At 42.8% G+C, this 21,391-nt stretch overlaps 2 protein-coding genes across 3 annotated transcripts; one reads left to right on the forward strand and one right to left on the reverse strand.

Moving 5' to 3' along the window:
- Positions 1 to 965: 965 nt before the first annotated feature.
- LOC139642320 (uncharacterized) lies at positions 966 to 7,117 on the forward strand. 2 transcript variants are annotated; one of them, XM_071517111.1, is made up of 13 exons: positions 966 to 1,032; positions 1,148 to 1,182; positions 1,380 to 1,446; positions 2,314 to 2,446; positions 2,533 to 2,677; positions 2,838 to 2,958; positions 3,049 to 3,136; positions 3,369 to 3,480; positions 4,072 to 4,177; positions 4,306 to 4,387; positions 4,542 to 4,605; positions 4,979 to 5,093; positions 5,185 to 7,117. In XM_071517111.1, coding segments are annotated over exons 1-13 (1,131 nt in total). In that variant the 5' UTR covers positions 966 to 1,031; the 3' UTR covers positions 5,247 to 7,117. The 2 variants fall into 2 exon arrangements, with proteins under 2 accessions (XP_071373212.1, XP_071373213.1); XM_071517112.1 differs by having other exon boundaries at positions 974 to 1,032; positions 1,383 to 1,446.
- A 134-nt stretch (positions 7,118 to 7,251) lies between these two features.
- Positions 7,252 to 21,124, reverse strand: scyl2 (SCY1 like pseudokinase 2). The gene is made up of 18 exons (XM_071517108.1): positions 21,023 to 21,124; positions 18,849 to 19,045; positions 18,502 to 18,659; positions 17,870 to 18,014; positions 16,540 to 16,689; positions 15,506 to 15,727; positions 15,097 to 15,213; positions 14,750 to 14,875; positions 14,289 to 14,465; positions 13,572 to 13,694; positions 12,876 to 12,989; positions 12,419 to 12,551; positions 12,179 to 12,297; positions 10,236 to 10,336; positions 9,901 to 9,970; positions 9,621 to 9,698; positions 9,375 to 9,494; positions 7,252 to 9,282 (listed from the first exon to the last, which is right to left on the reverse strand). The coding sequence occupies exons 2-18, from the start codon at positions 19,023 to 19,025 to the stop codon at positions 8,647 to 8,649; spliced, it is 2,766 nt and encodes a 921-aa protein (XP_071373209.1). The 5' UTR covers positions 19,026 to 19,045; positions 21,023 to 21,124; the 3' UTR covers positions 7,252 to 8,646.
- Between the last annotated feature and the right edge of the window lie 267 nt (positions 21,125 to 21,391).

The raw sequence follows: 21,391 nt of genomic DNA on the forward strand, positions 1-21,391 counted from the left end.
GTCAGATGTCCCCTTCCAAGACAACTCTATGATCAGCTAAAATGGGCCAGAGAAACAGCAAAACCATCATTCTGAACAAAGCAATGAATATTCTTTATTTCATTTTTAGTTGAAAATGGCTCAAATAGTGTCTGTGTGTGTGTGTGTGTGTGTGTGTGTGTGTGTGTGTGTGTGTGTGTGTGTGAGGTGGATTTGTGGGTGTTGCTATAAAAACAAGTAACATTAAAACACAACAGTAAGTAAACAGTAAGTAAATGAACTCACAGCAATTACATTAAAAAACTAGAGAGAGAGAGCTCAGAAGGTGGCTTGCTCTACAGAGATTTCTTATGTCGTGTCCCTCATATGCAGCCTTGACAATTGTAGCCGTAATCCTCATAAATGGCATTTTCTTCCCCACAGCTCTCATGGCAGCAGGCAGCCCTTTGTTTTGTTCTCTTGTTGCTGTTTGTGGGTTTTGTGGCAATATATTTAAAGTGCTGCTCAGTGGTGAGGTAGTGTGCTGGTGTCTTTGCTGCACTTAGGCACTGGGATCAGTGATGACAAGGGCCTATATTTGATAGAAAGTTGTGTTGCATATTAGGGTTATTCACAATCCGTGCAATAATAATGTTTCTTCCGGTTGTGTGAAAATGAAAAAGAGGGATCTGTCCTCCTTCGGCACAGAAGTAAATACTGCAATCGAATGGCTCAAATGGTATGAGATGATAAGTAGTGCTTGGTTGGAATAGATCACATACATCCTGTGACTGTGACAGGGACGATTATGTGAGAACCCCATTCATAAATACATTGATGACTGACTGCTAGAATTATTACAACACGTAAAAGACTGCTGAAGCAAGCTAAAAGTGTTTAAAACGTCAAATTAAATCAATATAGCTATAGATTCATGTTTGTTTGGTGTGACGTCATTGCCCTGCTTTCTCACGAGCCACACTGCTACATCAGGAGCAGAATTGAAAGTGAAAGTAAGAAAGCCTTTATGGTGAAATGACGAGTTAAACCTCCACATTGCCGTCTCGACTACAAGTAAGAAGGCTTAATGAAACTATCAAGTTATTTTTGTAATCATAAGGATATTGCTTATTATGATTGTATGTTCTTATGTTTGTTGAATCTGCCTCTTTTGTCGTGGTTGTTGCAGTGTATGCCAACTTCCCCCTGAGCAGGAGATACATGGTAAGTTCACAAAATGTCCAGCATACATAAACTAAATTATCTTGTCCTGTATTTGGAATCAATCCGGGCAAAAGCAATTTAGTTCATGTGTTTCACTCTGAATTCACAATTATATTTAGCTTCTGGTAAAGGTTTTTCAAGGTGTGTTAGTCTTTGTGATAGATAAAGTATCTGGAATTTGTCACTATAATTTAAAGCAGTATGAAGAAGAGGAGGAAGAGGAGGACTATAATTGGCAGGTGACTCCAGGCCAGTCTGCCTCAGGTAGGCTATGTAAACATGATATTTGTATTTATTTATTTATTTATTGTTTATTTTTTATTTCCTGCTGTATTACTTTTATCTTTGAATAACTTCCTTTTACATGTACATTTTAGGCATTTAGCTGACTCATCCAATCCAGACTGACTTACAATTACAGTTGACTAAGCTTCAATTCCTAGATCACCAACATTACAAGCAAACCAATAGGAGTACAAAGGTCAGGGAGTTACTGCCCTCACTACAGTACATTCCTGTGACCATAGAAAGATCATGTAAGGAAAATACAGAGAGTGAGAGCTAAGGGAAGAGATTGGAGGGATTTTAGAGAGCATTCAGAGTGTTTTACAGGTTTTATTAAGATTAAATTCTGATTTTAAATGCCTGAAACTTTACACATAATCACATAATCATCCACTCATCTGCTCAGAGAAATCTGATCTCTACAAATACAATAAAATATCACAGGCCACCTGGACTACAAAAAAATACACAGCAGCCACTGGGCCACACAACTTATCTCGGGGGGAAATCCCAAAATGTTTCAGATGAAAGATCAGTTTCAGGGTTTGGAGCTCAGTCAGAGTCATAGCTTCAGGAAGTAAACACGTCTGATTGGCAACAATAGAGTCAGATGATAAAGAGCTGTGGAGACAGACAGCAGGTCAATATCAGAGTTTGTTCAACAATGTGTAAACTGTAACATGAGAATGACTTGATCCTGAAGTTTACATAGGAGTTTCTGACTAATAAGATTTCATTTACAACGCGAGACAGGTGTGTGATACGACTAACTTGGGGCATAACAGAGGCTGAGAACACATCAATGCTTATTACTGGGCTGAAAACTCACATTCCTCCTTTTGACAGTGAGTGGGAAGCATTATGAGTGGCAGCTGTCAGATGGACGTCAGTGGCTGAGCATTGACAACGACCATGTGATTGAGACCCACTACTGCCAACCAGGAGCTAGAGGAATCACCATCAACACAGCCAGCTACGGGTCAGTGTGTGGGTCTGACTGGCCTCATCCTCAGCCTCAGCCTTTCTGCATTACAGTTTTCCTGACTGGACTTTCTCTCTCCACAGACGAGTGTACATTGACTTTGATAAGTTAGAGACGCAGAGTGCTGCTATGAGGGTGCAGAGACTAAGCTTCCTGCCTCCGGGCCAGACAGAGGATGTCGGCTGGTACTTCAGAGACGACAAGCTGTGGTGTGAATATGGAACCAAGGTGAGGAGGGGGCTCGGATATCTAGCCCCAAGTCTTAAAATCCACATTTCTCCTCATCTCCCCTTGCCCCTGCACGCAAAATCACCACCAATCACCACTCCTCTGTCCTCCTTCTCCTCCGTCCCGCTCTCTTCCCTCCCTCCCTCCCTCCCTCCATCAGGACACCAACGGGCCCGTCTCCTCAGTCAGCAGTCGAGATGTGGAGCATCAGTTCACTCTCAGCCCTCGGGGAACCTTCAGATTCACTGTGGGCTCCACAGCCTACACCCTCAACTTCTCCGGTATGTGATACTGCTATCGGTTTGTGTGTGTACGAGTATATTTCAATTCAATTTCAAGAAATCTAACGTACTAATGTATTTCCTTGGCAGCCATGGCCCAGACAAACTGCCACACAGGCGTACGCAGGAATGTCCGGAGACGTCCCAAACTCAATTCCACCCTTTCCAGCACAGGGAGGTAAGAAGTTTCATCTCCAGGAATCCAATTTTTTGTCCAAAAATGTTCTATCCCACACGCATAAAATCTTCCTCAGGCTTGTGTCAAGCACCCCCAAATAGATCAAATAGACCACAGATCCTCCTTTGGTCAGGCTCATATCAAAACAGTCAGAAATAATAGTGAAATTTACTATTCCTGACTTTTCCCCCTGGAAGCCCCTCATGTTTTGGCCTTTTACATTTCCTTGCAGCCTCTTCTCGGACTCAGTTCTTCCCACAGCGGCCTCCTCGCTGGTCACAGGCGACAGCTTCAAGTGGGAGTTCATGGGAGAAGAGGGGCAATGGACAGAATACCAAGCACATGTGAGTAGAGCATCCAGCAGTTTCAGGTTGACATATTGATGATGTGTCCCAGCAAGTTATAAAGGTGTTTATCTGTTTGGTTTGTGGGACAACTGAAAGCCAGTGTTCTCATGCTATTCTCACTATTTCTTTATTATTAGCACCATTATTATTATTAGTAGTAGTAGTCATAGTAGTTGTAATGTATTTTTTAATCTCACCAAAACTTTGGACTCTTCTACATACTTTCAGCTAGTCTGCTTTACATTCATTTTAAGTATAGCCTACTTTTTAAGATATTTAACTTTTATTTTTTTCCCATGAAATGAATGTCAGAGAGTGAATAGTGGCATCTGGTGGTCAAACTGAAAACACTTAAAAGATTCATTATTTCTAATGATGAGCTGAAGCAAGCACATTTTTCAGTTGTCAGCTAACACATTTTTTTTCTAAGAAATGGATTTTAGTAGTTTGTTTTAATGTGTTTACCTGTCAGAATCAGACACCCATAAACTCAGAATAAGGCATAAAACCTAAACTGTGCAGTTGTGATTGTGCAGTTCAGGGGCAATGTGTATTTCCTCCATATGACAGATTTCTTTGTGTTTGTAGAGATGTTCATTTGACAGCGCTGCCATTGAGTCACAGTACCAGCAGAACCCACAGGGCCAGCTACACTTCAGGGTTGATAGCTTCTCATACACCCTGGATTTCTCAGGTAACTCACGCACTCGCGCACACACACACACACACACACACACACACACACACACACACAGCAGTTTCCATTGCCACTAACACATTCTCTACCCTGCTTCATCATTAAAACGTCTGTGCCGTTCATAGGAATGTGTCAAGTCAATAACAATATTGGGACTAAAAGGTCAGTGAGGAGGACCACTGCCTATGGGAGTCAACTGAATAGCAGGTAACGAGAGACACTTACTTGTGTGAAACCGTATTTACAAAATCTGTGCATGCTCATTATTGTGCTTTCAACTTTGAAATCTGTGACAGAAAACAAAAAACGAAAAATTCTGGCATGCGTCTGTAAATAAAAGATGAATGCCTGTATTCTGCAGAACAGGTACGCTGCCACGATGGCGGTTCCAAGATGTCGATGGAACATGGAGAGATTATGCCAAAGTAAGATGCAGCTTTCTTTGAAAATGTACTTTGATTCCAGTTGAAGTACATGCAAATGTGCTGACACATCATTTATGAGATATCCTCATGTATACCTCACATCCTTGTAATGTATTAATCACAATCCAACTGTGATCAAACACGCTCACAACACCTCTTCTCTCGTGGACATAGCAAGCAAGTTAAAGTAACTAAAGCTGAAACAATTGTATTTCCCTTAATACACAACAAAATGATTTATTTTTGTCTCAGCACCATGCCAGGACTGTGACAGTATCTTGGTTCTGAACTAACCAGGCTAAAAAGCAATGATACTGAAGTGTACAGATTAAGGATTAGACCAAGCCTTGTCATTCCCCTCCGCCTCCTGCAGGGTCGAGGTGAATGCAGCGTGTCCAGTCAGGAGATCGAGATCCAGTACCAGCAAAACCTGTCCGGCACCATGAGCTTTAATACCAGGAACTTCAACTATGAGCTAGACTTCTCAGGTGAGCCCCAACCATACTGAAGGTCAGTTTTTTCCAAAATAAAAATGTATATATATTGAAAAAATGACTTGGTATCTCTTGTCTTTCATAGCCATGACTCAGAGGAACTTATCCACTAACACCACCAGATCAGTGCAACGCCTCAATCAGTGACTGAGATGACGGGTTTGGAGGTCGGGGGTTAACTTAATGTTGATCCACCAGTCAGTCAGGAAAGCCTCTTACCTCACCTGCCCCAGTTGCTCTCCAATAGCTAAACTGGAATGGTTTGTCACATACCTCCCCTTTTTCTGTTCAACTAGATAGCCTCACAAGGCAATGTGATTTAAATATGGGACGTGTACTATAAGGTGCAAGGGGGCACAGGGGGACACTGAATATTCTTTGTATCAGTTTCTTACTTAAAACGCACTTTCCCTTTTTCCTTTTCTCAAAACAATTTTTTGTGAAGAGAAACGTTTACATATCTTTCAACTCATTTTACTGTCACATTTTATCATTGACAATACTTTTTTTTACCGTAAATCCAAAGAGAAAGCTAATCTTGATGCTTCATATAATCCTGCCTATTTCTTGTGCAAACTGCCATCAGTCAAGTAGCACATATGGAGTATTTATTGAAATTGTTTATTACTACTGTTACTGTATTGAACTGCCTTGTGGTATGTTAAAAGTGCTTTTTGGCTATCTGTTCTTTTCCTAAATAAAAAGTGACTTGCCAGTGTCTGAAGCAAAGTGTTTTAAAGCCGTCACACAAATAACAACCACCCTTTGAGAAGATTAGATTGTGTATTTTCCTTTATATGTACAGATTTTCACTGAACCACCTCCGAGAACAGCACCTCAACACACAAGACAAGGTTCATAGAGGCCACACTACACATATATGACAGCAGTAGTATACAAAGGGTCCGAACTCTTGTAGAAGAATAGGTTTTTGTTTTTTCTGCTTTGGGGTCCTGCCAGGATATGTGACGCGCTTCAGAGATCGCGCCCCCTCTGTGAGCTACAACCAAATAAAAAAGGATTCATCCAATCAGAGATGCCTCTGAAGTCTTGTTTGACCTATGGGGAGATGAGTAGAACCTCAAAAGGATGTCTTCCAATTCACCAGCCAATAACACTGCCATGCAGCTTGATTGAAAGCTCACCTTGTATAGGTGCCATTACTATACATAGTAAAAAATAAAATTAATCCAATAAAAGGGGTTACACTTCAGCATGTTAACAACAATCCCAATTATCAGCATTTTGTGAGAAACACAAAGTGATCAAGGTGCGTCTAAAAACCCTAACATGGTGGCATTCTCTCCAAAAGGTTCACATTATTTTATATCCGTTTAGGAAATCTGACTGACCTATGAGGTTACTCTAGGTCAGTGCAGCTACATGGAGGGCTGCCTGAGCCAATCAAAATGCAGCCCAGGTGTCCCCTTAACCACCCATAAGGATTATTGCACGCCACTCTTCTAAGGCCTCTCGATCGTTATCACAAGAACATTAAAAATACCAAGGCCCTCGCCGAGTGCTCCATCTTTAAATAATTATATATATTCTTCATAATATAACAGCACAGGTCCCCCGTAGGCTGGAAAGTGCTCAAATCAAAATATATAGAGTGTGATATCTTCTTCATTGTACACATCATTTAACAGAAACTATACACTGAATGATACTGAGCGCCTTCAAAAGAGGTTTGCTTCACCAAATCTGGTTTGATGTGTGAAACAAAATAACATTGGTCACTGGAATCATTGGGAATCATTAGAAAGATGCTAAAATCGATATTTAGATCTTTTGCGGTCAGTTCAGTAACATGCAACAAAACAAGTGAGCCGAGACGAACAGACGGCTGGTAAGGGGAAAAACATCAATAATTAGATGCGGTCTATGTCTAGTTTTAATGTTTGTAGAATTTTGCTGTAGGAAAAATATGTACCCATGTAAGGCACAATAGCCTAAGCAGTGCATAATGGTCCTTGTTCTCCTTTCCTTTAGCAAAGTGGTTCTCAAACTTTTTGGTTTGTGACCCCTTAAAAAAAAGTGATGGCTCCTCACGACCCCCATCAGAAGGCTGCATATGCAGAGTAGTGAACAGTTCAACCAAAGGATGATTTTCCCTTTTCAACTTGTTTCATTTGATTATGAGAGGAGGCCTAGAGGCCTATTCAGTATTTCACAAGAAAAAAAAAAATCTGAAAAATTACATGATAATAAATTTGTATAGTAGAAATATGTTTGTTTCCTATCCCATAAATCATCTTGTGACCTCCAGTTTGAGAACCACTGCTTTATCATATCATGTGAGGACACTGCTGTAGGACCTACTCCATACATCCTGCTCCAGTATCATCAGAAAGGCCGGTCCTTCATACTGCATTTGGAATGGATACAATAAGTCTTTGTTACAAAGTAAGTGAAATGGTTGTCAACCCTCTTACTTTGACATACAACACACACACATACAGATTTCCAGACAGTGAATCAATGAACTGACAAATTCATTGACCAGACAAAAATAACCTTTCCCTTTTGAAAAAGTTGGCTCAAATGTCAAATCAGAAAGTCTCTAGGACAGTAAGTTTTCTATCAATAGAACTTGCTCCTGATGAGAGCAATGATGAGATGATAACAGGATGAGACCAGAGGGAAAAATGAAGACTAGACACAGGATGTTTCATTAGTCCAATTTGAGTTCGCAAAATGGAGGTTACTGCTGCTGCAAAGAAACAGTTACCATGGAGACGGACCTGAGAGGGGCTACTTGGTTTGCCCCGTCTAAGTCGCAACAGTTTGGCTGTCAATTCTCTACACCCCTTTTAGATTGTCTCGATGGAGGAGCCTCCTGGATGCAGATCAGTGACTATAGGCTTGTCAGTGCTACACTTCATGCTACCTCCCACTGGGCTGACATTTTGGTGTATGCTTTGTTTGTAAGCCAACCCTCTGATCATTTTAGACACGCGGAATGTCTTAAAATAGTCAGGAAAAGGAAGAAGCGTGTCCAAAGACCCGAGCAAGATGAGAGCAACTAAGCAGATGTACACCACAGAAGCCAAGTTTTCTGTCTTCGATAAATGTCTACCAGGGTGAAGGGTAGTTTCTGATGCAATCCATTCAGGAAGTGAAATCTATTTCCATTCAGTCCAGTCATGGTGACACGTTTGAACAAATAACTTCCTGAATAAACTAAGTTGGAATCAACCTAAACCCATGACATTTACGCTGCCAAGTGTGTCAAGTACAAAACAGTAGGAAACCCCAGCATTGTTAAGAACACAGTATAGAATAACAAGTTCCCACCACAAACTTTTGTCCTTCTGGTCAAGTAGTAATGGAATTCAGGTGCAGGTTAATCGCTGAGGCCCAGTGGCCAGTTGAATGGGAGCAAGAGTCAGAATCGCAATTCAAACCAGGTGAGATTAAAAACCGCAACGCCCTCAACAGGACTGATCGTTTTCACATTCAACCAGTGTCTTTTACTGCAGGAATACAAGGCTCTGTCTACAGTCATTAAAAGAATATATGGAATCCGGCAACTTTTGGTTTACATTTAGCCAAATAAGTCTTTGAGATCATTGTTGACAGACGCACTATGTTTAAGCCCAGCTTGGTTCACGCTAGGGGCGGCAGCAGGCTGAGAAAAGTTCTGCGGGCTGAAGAAAGGGTTGGCCTGCATCCCAAACCCACTGGGCACCCCGCCCATGCCTAATGCCGCACCCTGAAGCGGAGCAGTCTGAGTGGTCTGGGCCGAGCCAAACTGATTGACCCAAGGGCTGCTGGTTCCAGGGGTGGGCTTGGGACCCATTTGGTTGAGGGTGACTTTGGGTTTGTTGGAGGTAAAGAGATTGTCCAAGGCTGACAAGTCAGGGGCTTTATTCGTCTGCCCGAGGGGTCCTTGATTCTGACTGAGGGCGCCGAAGTTCGGTGTGCTGGTTGTGGTGGCCATGCCTCCGTAGAGGCCGGGGCCTGCGGGGCGCATCCCCATCCCCATGCCCCCTGCCTGGAAGCCCATGGCTGGGTTGAAGCCGTTGGAGACCGGCGCGCCCATGGAGCCCACCATGGGGCCGGTGGAGGGGAAGGCAGCAATGGTGGTGCCCTGGACCGGGGCTGGTCGTGCTGTGTTGGCCAAGGACATGCTGTTTAGAGACGTCATGCTGTTGAGAAGGCTGCTGGTCAGATCCTTAGCCTGCCAAGTAAAACAGGGAGAGATGGATTATGAGGCAGGATGAGTTTGTGCGCATGAGCATGTGTTTGTGTGCACGTGTGTGTTTGTGCTACCTGTGCGTTGGTGGAGGCTGGTTTGACAGTCTGCGGTGCTAACGGCTGCTGGTTCCTCAGTTTGGCTGCTTGCTCCTGCTCCTTAGCCAAACGCTGTTTCTCCTCTAGAGTCAGAGACATCTAGGCAGAGAGGAGACACATGGAAAGCGTGATAAGGGGAAAGAGAGACAGGAGACCATGAATAAACTGGGTCAAATTCAAACTCAGTCAAATTTGTGCTGCTGAGGTGTGACATTGTTGCCATACTCTATTAGGTTGGGAGGCTGGTGCTGATGATCCATTCTCTTTCCCATTAACCCCTGTGCTGCCAAAGATATCATCAATCTGAAAGCAGAGGAGCAAGAGGAGTCAGTGCAGTACACAGAGGTGCAAACATCTAATTTACCAGTTTAACAGTTACAATCCAGCAGTTTAAAAAAGGAGGAGCTCCATGGCACTCTTCAAGCAAAAAAAAAAAAAAGTCTATATTGCATGGTGATTGCATTTTCTGATCTCTTTCTTGGTTGTCATGGAATTAGCCTCTCACCTGGTTGCCAGGGCTGGGTGTGCTCTTGGTCTCCTCTGATTGGTTCCCTTGGGTGGAGATGGTCATGCTCCTGTTGGGGGAGAAAACAGTGAACAAAGTCAAAGAGTAAAATAGATATGAACAGAGGCACTTGTACAAACCTGGTTAGTCATACCAGTATCACCATCATCATCATCATCATCCAGCCTCATTACTTTGCAAGATAGATCCAATTATCCCTGGGCTGTCGAGCCACTATTGTGTAAAATTTCCATCAATATGTATGACCATTTGATATGTAATCAGAGTGAATAATAGGGGGCCTATTGTAGAGGGTGAATAGTGTTGACAGACACCTCTGTTGTTCCTGCATGACATGCAGCTGCTCCAGCTTGGTCTTGTGTTCAGCCTCCATGCGACTCAGCATGTCCCGGATCACCACCATGAATGAGTTAAACTGAAACACACAATATATCAGATAAGATTAGATTAAAGGAAATTTAAGGATACCCATGGGGGAAATGGATCACTGCAGCAGCAGAACAGGATATAGATACAAACAGGGCAAATACAGAGTTTAGAAAAGAATACATACAACTAATCACAGCAAACTAACATCAGGGTTCCCACTCTTTTTAAGAAATCATTTTCCAGGACATTTTCCAGGAGTTTTTCTTGACAATACAGGACAGCACTTGCTCACAAACGGTCATATAATTTACCGGTAGGCCTAGTATTGACACATTTAACCCCAGTTTTATTCCTCCTTTTTTAATGATGCAGGGTTCATGATGAAGTGTCTCAGGTTCATTACAGGTGACGGCTACACCCATCACTGCCTGCCAGCTTCAGAATTTGGGGTGGGAGGTTGATTGATGAAATCAGTCATTCGTGGCCCACTGACTTGACTTGACGTGACCTTCTTGTGTCCCTGTCCTTTGGCATGGCTTTTAACAGCAGACATGCCCATGTTGCCTACATCAAATGTTTTCTTGCATGTCTTGCAGTATGCCCGGTGTACATCACCTGCCACATGTCCTATCCAGTCCCTGAACTCAGGATTGTCCTTCCATTCCTCCTTAAACTTACACCTCCTTGACATTCTGCCCTACCTCACTCACTTCTGTGATTATAAATAAGTAATCTGAATTAACCATTATGATATCATATATTTCCTACTACATTTTCTATTGCCATGGCAAAGTTTCACATAGAATTAAGTGCAAAAATCAAAATTTGAAGAAACTGAATTGCATAATCTGTACATTTTCAGTACACACACACACAGTTTTATTAAGCCTACATCTATCCAAGTTACACCTATGTCCAGTCGTAAGTGAAAGAACATAACAATATATTGAAAAAAAATGGTTGTAATATTCAAGTGTCATACTTTTCTATCGTCTTTCAGGTGGTTAGAAAGTGTCTCGAGGCGGCAATCTTATATCGCGTGCAGGACTCGATTGCGCCTTTGACAGCTCTGGGAGCCTAGACTGGAGTTGAGACGGCTGAAACTCAAACTTGTGCTACCAGCTAGCTGACATTAGAATATGTCAACAAGTAATTTTAAGTCAAAAGATCCGGTGTTTTAGTTACGCACTAAAAATTTGCATCGCGATAATATTATCCTAACAAACTATCCATTTTATTTCACATGCTTAACATAAAACGACACGTGTTCTCATACTTTCAGACATATATTTCTTTTGCTCTGTGGAAACGAACTAATAGCTGCTGACTTCACATTGCTAGCACAATCTGCAGTCTAATTTCAAACAAAATATGCACCTAAGTTTACGTAGGCGATCTGAGTGAGGGTCTAAAATACAATAAAAATTTTCCAGGACAACATAGATTATTTCCAGGATATTTGGTCATTTTAATCAATTTCCAGGTGTTTCCATGACTGGAAAACTAGTCTCTAAATTTCCAGGTTTTCTAGGTTTTCCAGGACGCGTGGGAACCCTGTAACATGCTGAGGATACTACAACAAATAAAAATGAAAGGTCTTTGTTGTCAGATTTACAGGTTAGCAGATGTTTGCAGTTTACAGATCTACAATTAACACCATATAGGCAGGGTGTTTAAGTGTGCATTGTTGACTCTCCACGATTTACAGAGTGGATGTGTGAATGTGCCTTGCTAGCTGTTTAGATTTACAGATGAAAGAACATACAGTATGTGCAGAATGTGTCTAGATGTACACAGCTCAGTCAATCAGAGGTAAAAGACTCTGATGTGGTAAAATGTGTGAAATCGAATTGTGAGTCTATGTGTGTGTGTGGTTTGCTTTGTGTACCTGGTTGAGGTTGAGGTTATTGTCTATACTGAGGGAGACGAGGTGAGGCAGGCTCTTGGTAGCAAGGTGTTCTTTGGGGATTCCCAGCTTCTTATGGGTGAAGGTGCACTTGTAGATCCCTGAGGGGGGTAAATAAAAAAAAATCAAAAATCAAATAACCAACCCTTGCTCAATTGTTTCAATTGTACAGGTTAGAAAAAAATATCCTCTTTTGAAGAGCAGAGTCTCTGCTTTGCTTACCGAGGACGCCCATGAGCACTGCTGGTTCTCTAGAGGGGATCTGCTGTAGGAAAGGTAGGATCTCATCGATGACAAACCACTTGTCAAGATATTCCAAAATCTTCCCCAGACACACCAGAGAGTTCACTCGCACCTACGTAAAGAAACAGGTAGACACATACATACACCAAGACAGAATACATATTCAGTTGAATATAGTATCACAGTTGTAACAGTATCACCAGAGGTAACGACATTTTGAGAGACAGATTCAATTCTATTGGTAGCAGCTGTTTTACAGCAAACAAGAGGTAGAGCAAGAGGGGTAGGAGCATTAGAGAAGGACAAAGGCAAAAGTAAAAAAACACGAAAAATGACTGCAGAAAAAAGATCATTTGTGTGGAGGTAGATGGGTTGAAAGGGTTGACAGGGACGGGGTGAGAGAAGAAAATGACAGCAGTCTGATGGAAAAACTCACCGCTAGTGAGGAAGTCTGTAGGCAGGCTGATTTGATGCGAGGGATGAGGGAGTTCTTCATGGAGGGATAGTCGATCAGGTTGGCAAACGTCGGAATGATGTTCAGGCACAGCTCCTGGTCGGCCACAGATAACAAGATTCTATGAAATATGACATCTCAAGTAGAGCAGCCATTCTTATTGCACATTCAAGACAACCTCGACAACCTAGAAAGAGGAATACTGTCTTCCAGCAGCAAGGCTCCCAAGTGTTATGCTCAGAATATACACCTATGAAGTAGAAAGCCAAGTTGGCAACACTGTGTTAAGTTTGTCAGGGTGCTTTATCATACTGAAGTAGGCTGTATCCACAGCAACAAAGCAGAAATAGTAACATCTACATAAAAAGGCTTAAAAAACAGCATCCGGCTTTACCAAAATCAAATATAGCTCACTCAACCACAGACCTAGCAATCTTCTGCCACCATTTTTTGACATACTTTATTGAGTGCAGGGTCAGCCAGCCAGCACGGCAGGAAGGTTTGAAGGATAAAGGATACTTCCGCAGGCATGGCCACATTGGAGATCAAACCCCAGCCCTCCAACCTCACTAAGCACTAGGCCATCATGCCTCCTCCCTCCACTGATCTAGTGGACAGCTTTCCCACTAACAGTTAAGATTATGGTTAGGTTGAGCAGCCCCTTCCCACACCCTGTACCTGGATCTGTACAGAGGGGGCCTCCAGCGCTCGGTAGACCATAGGCAGCACACTGTTCTTGATGTCTTCCGCCGGCGTCTTGGTCAGCAGCAGGTCCATCTTCTGCAGGAAGATCAGCAGGATCTGTGCAGTGCAGGGACACCGTTAGGAAAAATAAGAATCAAAAGCAAGAGAATTCTATCCTATTTCATATTGGTGAGTAAGGTGGTGAGTAGAAGTAAAGGGAGACTATAATTGCACTGGTTTTAGTAACATTTTTAGTATTACAGAAAACATGACGCACACACTAGTAGATGCTATTGGAGCATACTCATAGCAAAGACCACTCACCATATTGCTAGCCTGAAGAAGCATGGGAAAAAAATATAGAGAAAGACAAGTCTTGATACAGTCCCAGACTGAACCCAAACACACAAACATATAGGGTATGCTCTCTAGTCGGGTTATATTGAACCATGCAATATCACTGTCAAATATCAAACACACAGATCACATGCCAAAAGAACAAAACAGATCATGCAAAGGATGAAAGAGAAAAGCCCTGTTACACCAAATATTTTCTGAAAAGGACAGTGTTTGTGGAATGTCTGAGAAAATGCCATCACTTTATGTGCGCTTGAGCATGTATTCGGTGTGTTTCTGTGTGTGTGTGTGTGTGTGTGTGTGTGTGTGTGTGTGTGTGTGTGTGTGTGTGTGTGTGTGTGTGCGCATCTCTACCTGGATAGGCTCCTGCTGCTTGAAAACAGGTGAGAGGTCAGGCAAGATGAGGCGGATGTACTCCTCCTTGGTGCACTCCTCAGCGATCAGCAGCACATTGGGCAGCACGAAGGGAACCATGTCTGGGTTGATGAACTCTGAGGTCAGCGCCGGCAAGATACGATACACCACCACTCTCTGAGAAAGGAAACGGGACGGGGATCAAGAAGCGATGGAAGAGGATGACTTCAAACTTTAGATACTGTATGTTCATGTCAAGTTTATTTAGAGAGCGGTTGTAACAACAAGATTGTAACAAAGTGCAGAGGGCAAGGGACACAAAAACAGATAAATGTGATGAACAATCAATTATTGAAACAGGGCGAAAACAAATTCAATGTCTTCAGTGGCAAAGTCAAAGTTGCTTTATGTACCAAGGTACGTTCACATTTCCCATAGAAAAACCATGTGGAGGTAATTACCTTGGGTAGTTTGGGCAGGACTTTGGGCAGGCCTTTGTAGAACTGGGACTTCTGTAAGTTGTCCCTCTGAAAGAGGGAGTCAAAGTACTGCAGGGTCACCGCACCCACGTCGTCAAAAAACGGGATCTGGATTCCACACCCAAGAAAAGGGAAATTTGTTCTCAAACCGTATCCAACAGATATTACCAACAAAAAGCACATACCAAGACGATGTGGAATATGAGCTGAGGTGACACAGTTTGTGTGTGTGTGTGTGTGTGTGTGTGTGTGTGTGTGTGTGTGTGTGTGTGTGTGTGTGTGTGTGTGTGTGTGTGTGTGTGTGTGTGTGTTGCAGTGACAATGCAAACCTTGGTCATCTGGTCTGCATCAGGCCGGACGTTGGGCGTGACGCTGAGCAGCATCTTGACATGCTCCCGCACCTCTTCAGGGATCTTGTTCAACACTGCTGGACTCATGCTGCTCAGCTACAGAACAGTAAGGGGGAGGTAGAGGGTGAATCAGAGGAGTGTCTGACTGATGACAACAACATACTACCATACCAGTAAGACACACTACACAACATTTAGGTTGATTATAGCCAAGATTTGGTATTTTGACTGATTTTGAAGATCGTCCACACTAGTTCGGAGCAGTCTCAATAGACAGTCGGGACAGTTGATCTGTGTGAGGGTTAAGGACTTTAAATCTCTTGCCTCCTGCACTAGTCAGAACCCCCCCCCCCAACCCCCCCAACCCTTGCACAGTCCCTTCACTCACCTGGTCCAGTTGCCTGCTGAAGCTCTTGAAGATGTCATGCTTGTTGACCTGGAAAACCGGCTTGCCCTCGTTGAAGACGGCGTGCATGACCACGCCCAGCGAGTACATGTCGGAGGCGGAGTCACAGCTGACAGACAGGATATACTCGGGGGCCAGGTACTCAGGGTTGGGCAGGCAGAGTGGAGGGAGGTTAGGCTCCCACTCTTTGCATGTGTACTTAGGCTGAAGGGGGTGAGAGGATGTGGGAGGGGATGAAGGTGTGTGAGGATACAGACCGACCCTGCTGATCAGCACATGGACACTAGTATAGAAGCTATTGCACATTCTGAAGTTGGTCCTATTCTGTTCAACCCACCATGATTGTGACTCTATGATACACTGGACTACTGCACTACTAGGCACCCACCAACCCTCCACCCCCTGTTACCAACGAAGCCACTGCTGCTACACTGGACCAGTTCTTTGGCTTTGAATATATACTTGTGTGTTTATGTTAAATCTGCTGTCAAACAGTACGTCTCATCTGCACTATACGTGACATCCAAACCCTAAGCCTAGTGTGTCGATTTTGTATTGTGCCACTGCCCTGTAAAGTGTCAAAAGTCATTAAGTCAAGGACACACAAACACTGTTAAACCTCAGAGAAGGCCTGGTCTCAAAAATAGTCTATTTCTTATAGCAGCCAGGGAGCCAGGGGGTATTTTCATAAGTAAATAACTGAACAAAAGACTTTATGTTGCTGGTGGCACGTCAGCTTGCTCAACCATCAAAACAATGCATAATGCCTCCATGATATTATCACTGCGTATCCTGTGGGCAAAGGCATTGTAATTCTTTAAATTTAAATAGAAGGCTTTGCAAAGACGTAAGCAAAATATTGAATATTGAACCATAAATTATAGCATAACTTTTTTAATGTCCACATGAAATAAAGACCTGTCTCGTGCGCCTGGTCATTTTGGCTGTTGAAACATATAACTGCATTCACAACTATTATAACTTGTACAATAGTTTCTCTTTACACATGAACACACCTCGGCCTCTGAGGAGTTGATAGAGGAGATGCTGAAGTCGAAGCCCATGATCTTCCATGCTCCACTCTTGTTCAGGATGATGTTCTCTGGACACAGGTTGCCATGGACCATTTTCACTCCACTGTGGAGGAAGGACAGCCCCTCCGAGATCTGAGGGGATGGCAGGTAAATGTAAGGAGACAGAGTAAGACAGAAAGAAGTTGTGGAAAAGGCAAAATAAGGGAATGGATAAGGCAAAATAATAAGTCAAAAGAGGAGGGAGAGAGAGGGAGAAGGAGAGATTTTTGTTGTTAATGTCACATTGTCTTTCTGTTCATAATCTGTTTTTTGTTTTTGCTTTGGAATAAGTACTTCAGGTCCGTATTTCATGCGAATAAAACACATTTGAATTGAATTGAGAGATGGAAATAAGAGGGAAAGAGAGGGGAAACTCAGAGTACCGACAAATAAACAAAGAGAATTAGAGACAGAGAGAGGGAGTAAAGCAGGGAAGAGTGAGAAAGGGCAATGACAATGACTAAGGAGGCCAGGAAAAAGTACAAAGATTGAAGAAACAATTAATCTATGACACTAGAGGCATCTTAACACTCAGGCAAAAGAACATACTGATCCTAGCCTCCTATTCCAAATATAGCCTGGTAAAAAGCTAATTGACTTTGCAGCCTGGCAGAGCAACATCACAACATTGAAGACGTGTCTGATTTTCAAGTCTCAGCAGACATAGAAAGGTGGGGCATGGAATTAAGCTGGCTCAACTGGCTTTGAGAAGAAATGGCATGTGAATGCACACATCCAGGTGAAGGCTAAATAGTACCAAAACCTGCTGGACAGCTAGATTTTATAATTAGGCTTGTGTCAGGAGTCAGGACTGATGGTCATGTGGTGAGGTCTGTTGGTGACATAGTATAATAGCAGCCTTGATTGTACATTTTCCAAAGTTACTTCTTTTTTAACCTTCATTTATCAGATTTTGCTGAGCAGACATGCTCTAATTCAACAATGTTTCACATTAATATCTGGAAGGTGTACAGTGCAACCACAGTCTTCTCCTGTTAGCCAATGAGCAACTTATTATGATTTCTGTGTCATATGTTGTGATGTAGATAGGTCGGACAATTGTACAGGGGGGGCCAAAAATAGCATTTTTTTAGCTTTATTGTGACAATTTGTTGAGTGGTTTAGTGTGTCTCAAGTATGTGTTGCTGTGATAACAGAACTTTCCCCCGGGACAAATAAAATGCCTATCTATCTAACTTAAATTGAGTTAATGGTGGTGAAGTGTTTTGCTAAAAGTCACCTTAACAATCTGTCTATCTGTCAGCACTCTCACCTGTAGCAGGCCATACTTGGTCTCCACATCATAGAGTTTGTACTCCTTGATGTCGCTGGGCACGGGGCTGGGCAGGTTGTCCCACTGGCCCAGCACATTGGACAGACTGGCAAACACTGGCTCTGTGCAGAATGCCAGGCAGTCCCTGAGGGCAGAATACAGACATAACATATCGGTTTAATTTGAAACAACTGCTCTACAATGTTGAGTCATCCTTGAACAGACACAGACAATTAACTACATGAGCAGAGGCAAAAATAGAGACACAAAAATTATAGTTGACTAAGAGCTAACCACGATGAAAGTGGGAGTAAGACAGAGTGAAGAAAGCCAGAAAGTGCAAGTCAGCCTCTCAACCCTATTCTGCTCTCAGGGACCATGCATTATTCAGGGACCAGTCTGCAGAGTCTTTTGATCATGACTGGCTTCTGCACACACACACACACACACACACACACACACACACACACATACACACAACAAGGACGAACTGAATGAGTCACAGCTCAAAGAGTGGCTCGACATTCGAGGGAAAAATTGCAGTACAAATATATTTGTCTGCTTGTGTGTGTGTGTGTGTGTGTGTGTGTGTGTGTGTGTGTGTGTCTGTGCAAGTGTGTGTTTCTACTCACCGTGACTCTTCCAGAGGGTGCTGCACAGTGAGCAGGCGCGGGTGACGCAATCTGGTCAGCTGTTGCACCCCTTTTTTCAGTGAGTCGATGATCTGGTCCTTGTCAAACTTCTGGTACTTGTCAATCATCTTCTTATCAAACACAAACACTGCCACTTCCTAGAAAGGCAAACAACAAGGTGCCGAAATTAGCATTATCAAGTCCCACAGCTTCTCCTGGCGTGGAATGAATTAATCAGCAACAAAAGCACAGTCACTGCCCTATCCCTTCAAATCAACACATGTGTATGGGGAGATATGTTGGTGTGGTCAGGGGTGAGATTCAAACACACACACACACACACACACCTGTTTGGTAGACTTCTTGGTGCCATTGTAGATCCTCCAGCACAAACCGGGCCCCCCGCTGGCGATGTGTCGTCCCACCTCAAACTCCCGTGTCACCGGGTTGCCCATGACAGCGCTGGTGACATCAGCGGTCACCTTGGTGACGGTGCTTTTCAGCTTGTTCAGCATGGACTCCATGTTCAGGCTTCACCTGGCAGCTGAGGTGAGAGAGAGGGAGGGCAGACCACCGAGGACAATTTAGCAAAGTAAAGTCTAGGCCTAAAAATATAGGCCTAGACTGAGAGATACACCACAGTGGGTCAAATATGGAAAGTTGGAAACACAACCATAGTCTTCACAAGGAGAAGTAGCCCAACCCTTTCTAGTTAAGCAAAAGCCTTCAACAATCCATCACACATGCACTCTGACGCAACTGCCTCTTTGTCAGCTTTTTAATAAGGGGAAAAATTTACACATCAAAGTGCACACCAACATCCTGTGCTGGCTGTGAACAATGAGCATCAAACCAGCCTAAGCTGTCCCTATAAGTATGGGAGGACAGACTAACAGCAAACTCAACCACACCATATTGAAGCTCTCATTGAATCTCCTCAGTGACTTGGAAGCATGTTAGGCACCGGGATGACATATAAAAAAGCAAGGCTGATTGGAATATTGCAATATCCAGACAAATTGTTTTTATGTGAACAGTTTGAAGTGCCAACCAAAGCACAGACATTCACTAGTAGTACTGTGTGTAGAAAACACAATATCCAATGATTAGGTTGTGTCAAACAGCACTCACTTGGCAACAGCCTAATGAAGAGACACCATTTATTTTGTTTTAATTATAAACTTTGTTCAGTTAATGAGAAGCTTTGCTTGTGCGCCTGCCTGATGCCGATATGAAATCATAACTCCCTTAAACCAATTCATTAATGTTAACGCTCAGCCATTGCCAACAGCTATAAATGAGTGTGAAGAGCCAAAAAGAGCTTACACAGGGAGAAGAGGTGAAAGCGATCAATAACCATGGCTGTATCTGATGCTGTCATGATTGCTTTTTGCCAGCGTGTCAATCTTTCTCTCAATCTTCTTCCTCTTTTTTCTCATTCTCACTAAGAACCAGTGGCCGTGAGCCAAACCCAAACGTGGAGGCTTCATTTAAAGATTTGAAACTACTGTGTTGACAAAAAGCAGGGCTTTTTTGCCTGAAATAGCCAGGTGTCTGAAGAAATCAGTTGCACCGAACTGTCAACATCATAATATAGTTCACTGAGATAATGCTCATCATTCACTCCATGGCTGGAAAAAAGGACCAGGCCAAGGACTGCATGGCCAAGGAGTCACAATATCCCCATAACTAACCTTTAAACTGGCAGAAGATCTAATTAATCCATGTTTCAATCCACCCTTGTCTTGTCATTGCAGTGGAAGTAACAACAGCTTTGAACGCTTTATGTGTCAATGATTTACCATGTACAATCAAACTGATTCTTTTATCTTGACAATGGCGATAACATTCGACAACACTAACAGGCATATGTTAACATTAGTTACTGGTGGTCAGACGAACAAGATCTTAGTGTGAGAGAAGACGTTAGGAAATCCTCCTCACCAAAACCACCTGCGCAAAGCCAACCTGAGCTAGCATTATCGTTTGCTAGTTAGCCGTCATGACATCAGTGCAGTTTAAGGGCTAATTTAGCTAACATTAATGTTGGGTAAAGTTAGCTAACCTGGGTATGGCACGACAAGCTATCCATGAAAAACCAACACAATTAAAAACGATTTTAGCGATAAAACTGGTTTGCTTAACCGGGTGTCTGTGTGATTGTCATGTCTGGTCGGGAAATAGCCTCTTTAGCTAGCTATGTTGTTTATACGCACATACCAAAACTAGCTCACAATTGTTAAACTAGCAATAAACAAATGTCTCGCAAAACCTGCTATGAATTTCTAGCCTAGAAATCTGTAGATGGCTGATATTTAATAATTTAATTACGCGTTTGTTGTCTGGCTCGGAGGCTACCCTGAAACGCTCTTACTTCTTCTGCTTCTCTTTTATATTAGCACAACACACCAGCTAGCTAAGCTAACTAGCAATGCGCTAAGCTAAGTAAGCTGAACGTTACTAACGTCTATCAGTATAAAGACGACACCGTTTGTTTAGCCACCAAAATGCCAATACCTACCTTAATATCAAAAAGGTCTCAATTTAATTTTGTATTCCAAGTAGACTTTCAGTAATACAGCTGTCAGTAGTGGCTGCGAAATACAGCCTCCATGTCTTCCAGTAACGTTTGAAGTGAGTTAGCTTAGCATGCTAGTCAACGAGCTAGCTATCCTACTTCCGGGTTCTGTCATGAGGAGACAGGTGTGTCAACAGGCATGTCATTGATCCTTTTAACTCTGAATGTTTTATCATCCAATAAGTCAAAATTAAGTTGCATAACTACGATGGCGTATTTACATTGTAGGTACTTTTTTTTTTTTTTACCGCAGCCGGGGGAGGGGGTAATGTTGCGAGAAAGCACTTTTTGAGATAAAAGTCAGAAATTTAC

Source organism: Centroberyx affinis, unplaced genomic scaffold, assembly GCF_046629955.1.
Source record: "Centroberyx affinis isolate AG114_WGS23_722 - 3 ecotype Tasmania unplaced genomic scaffold, CSIRO-AGI_Caff_v1 ptg000460l_1, whole genome shotgun sequence".
NCBI lineage: Eukaryota > Metazoa > Chordata > Actinopteri > Beryciformes > Berycidae > Centroberyx > Centroberyx affinis.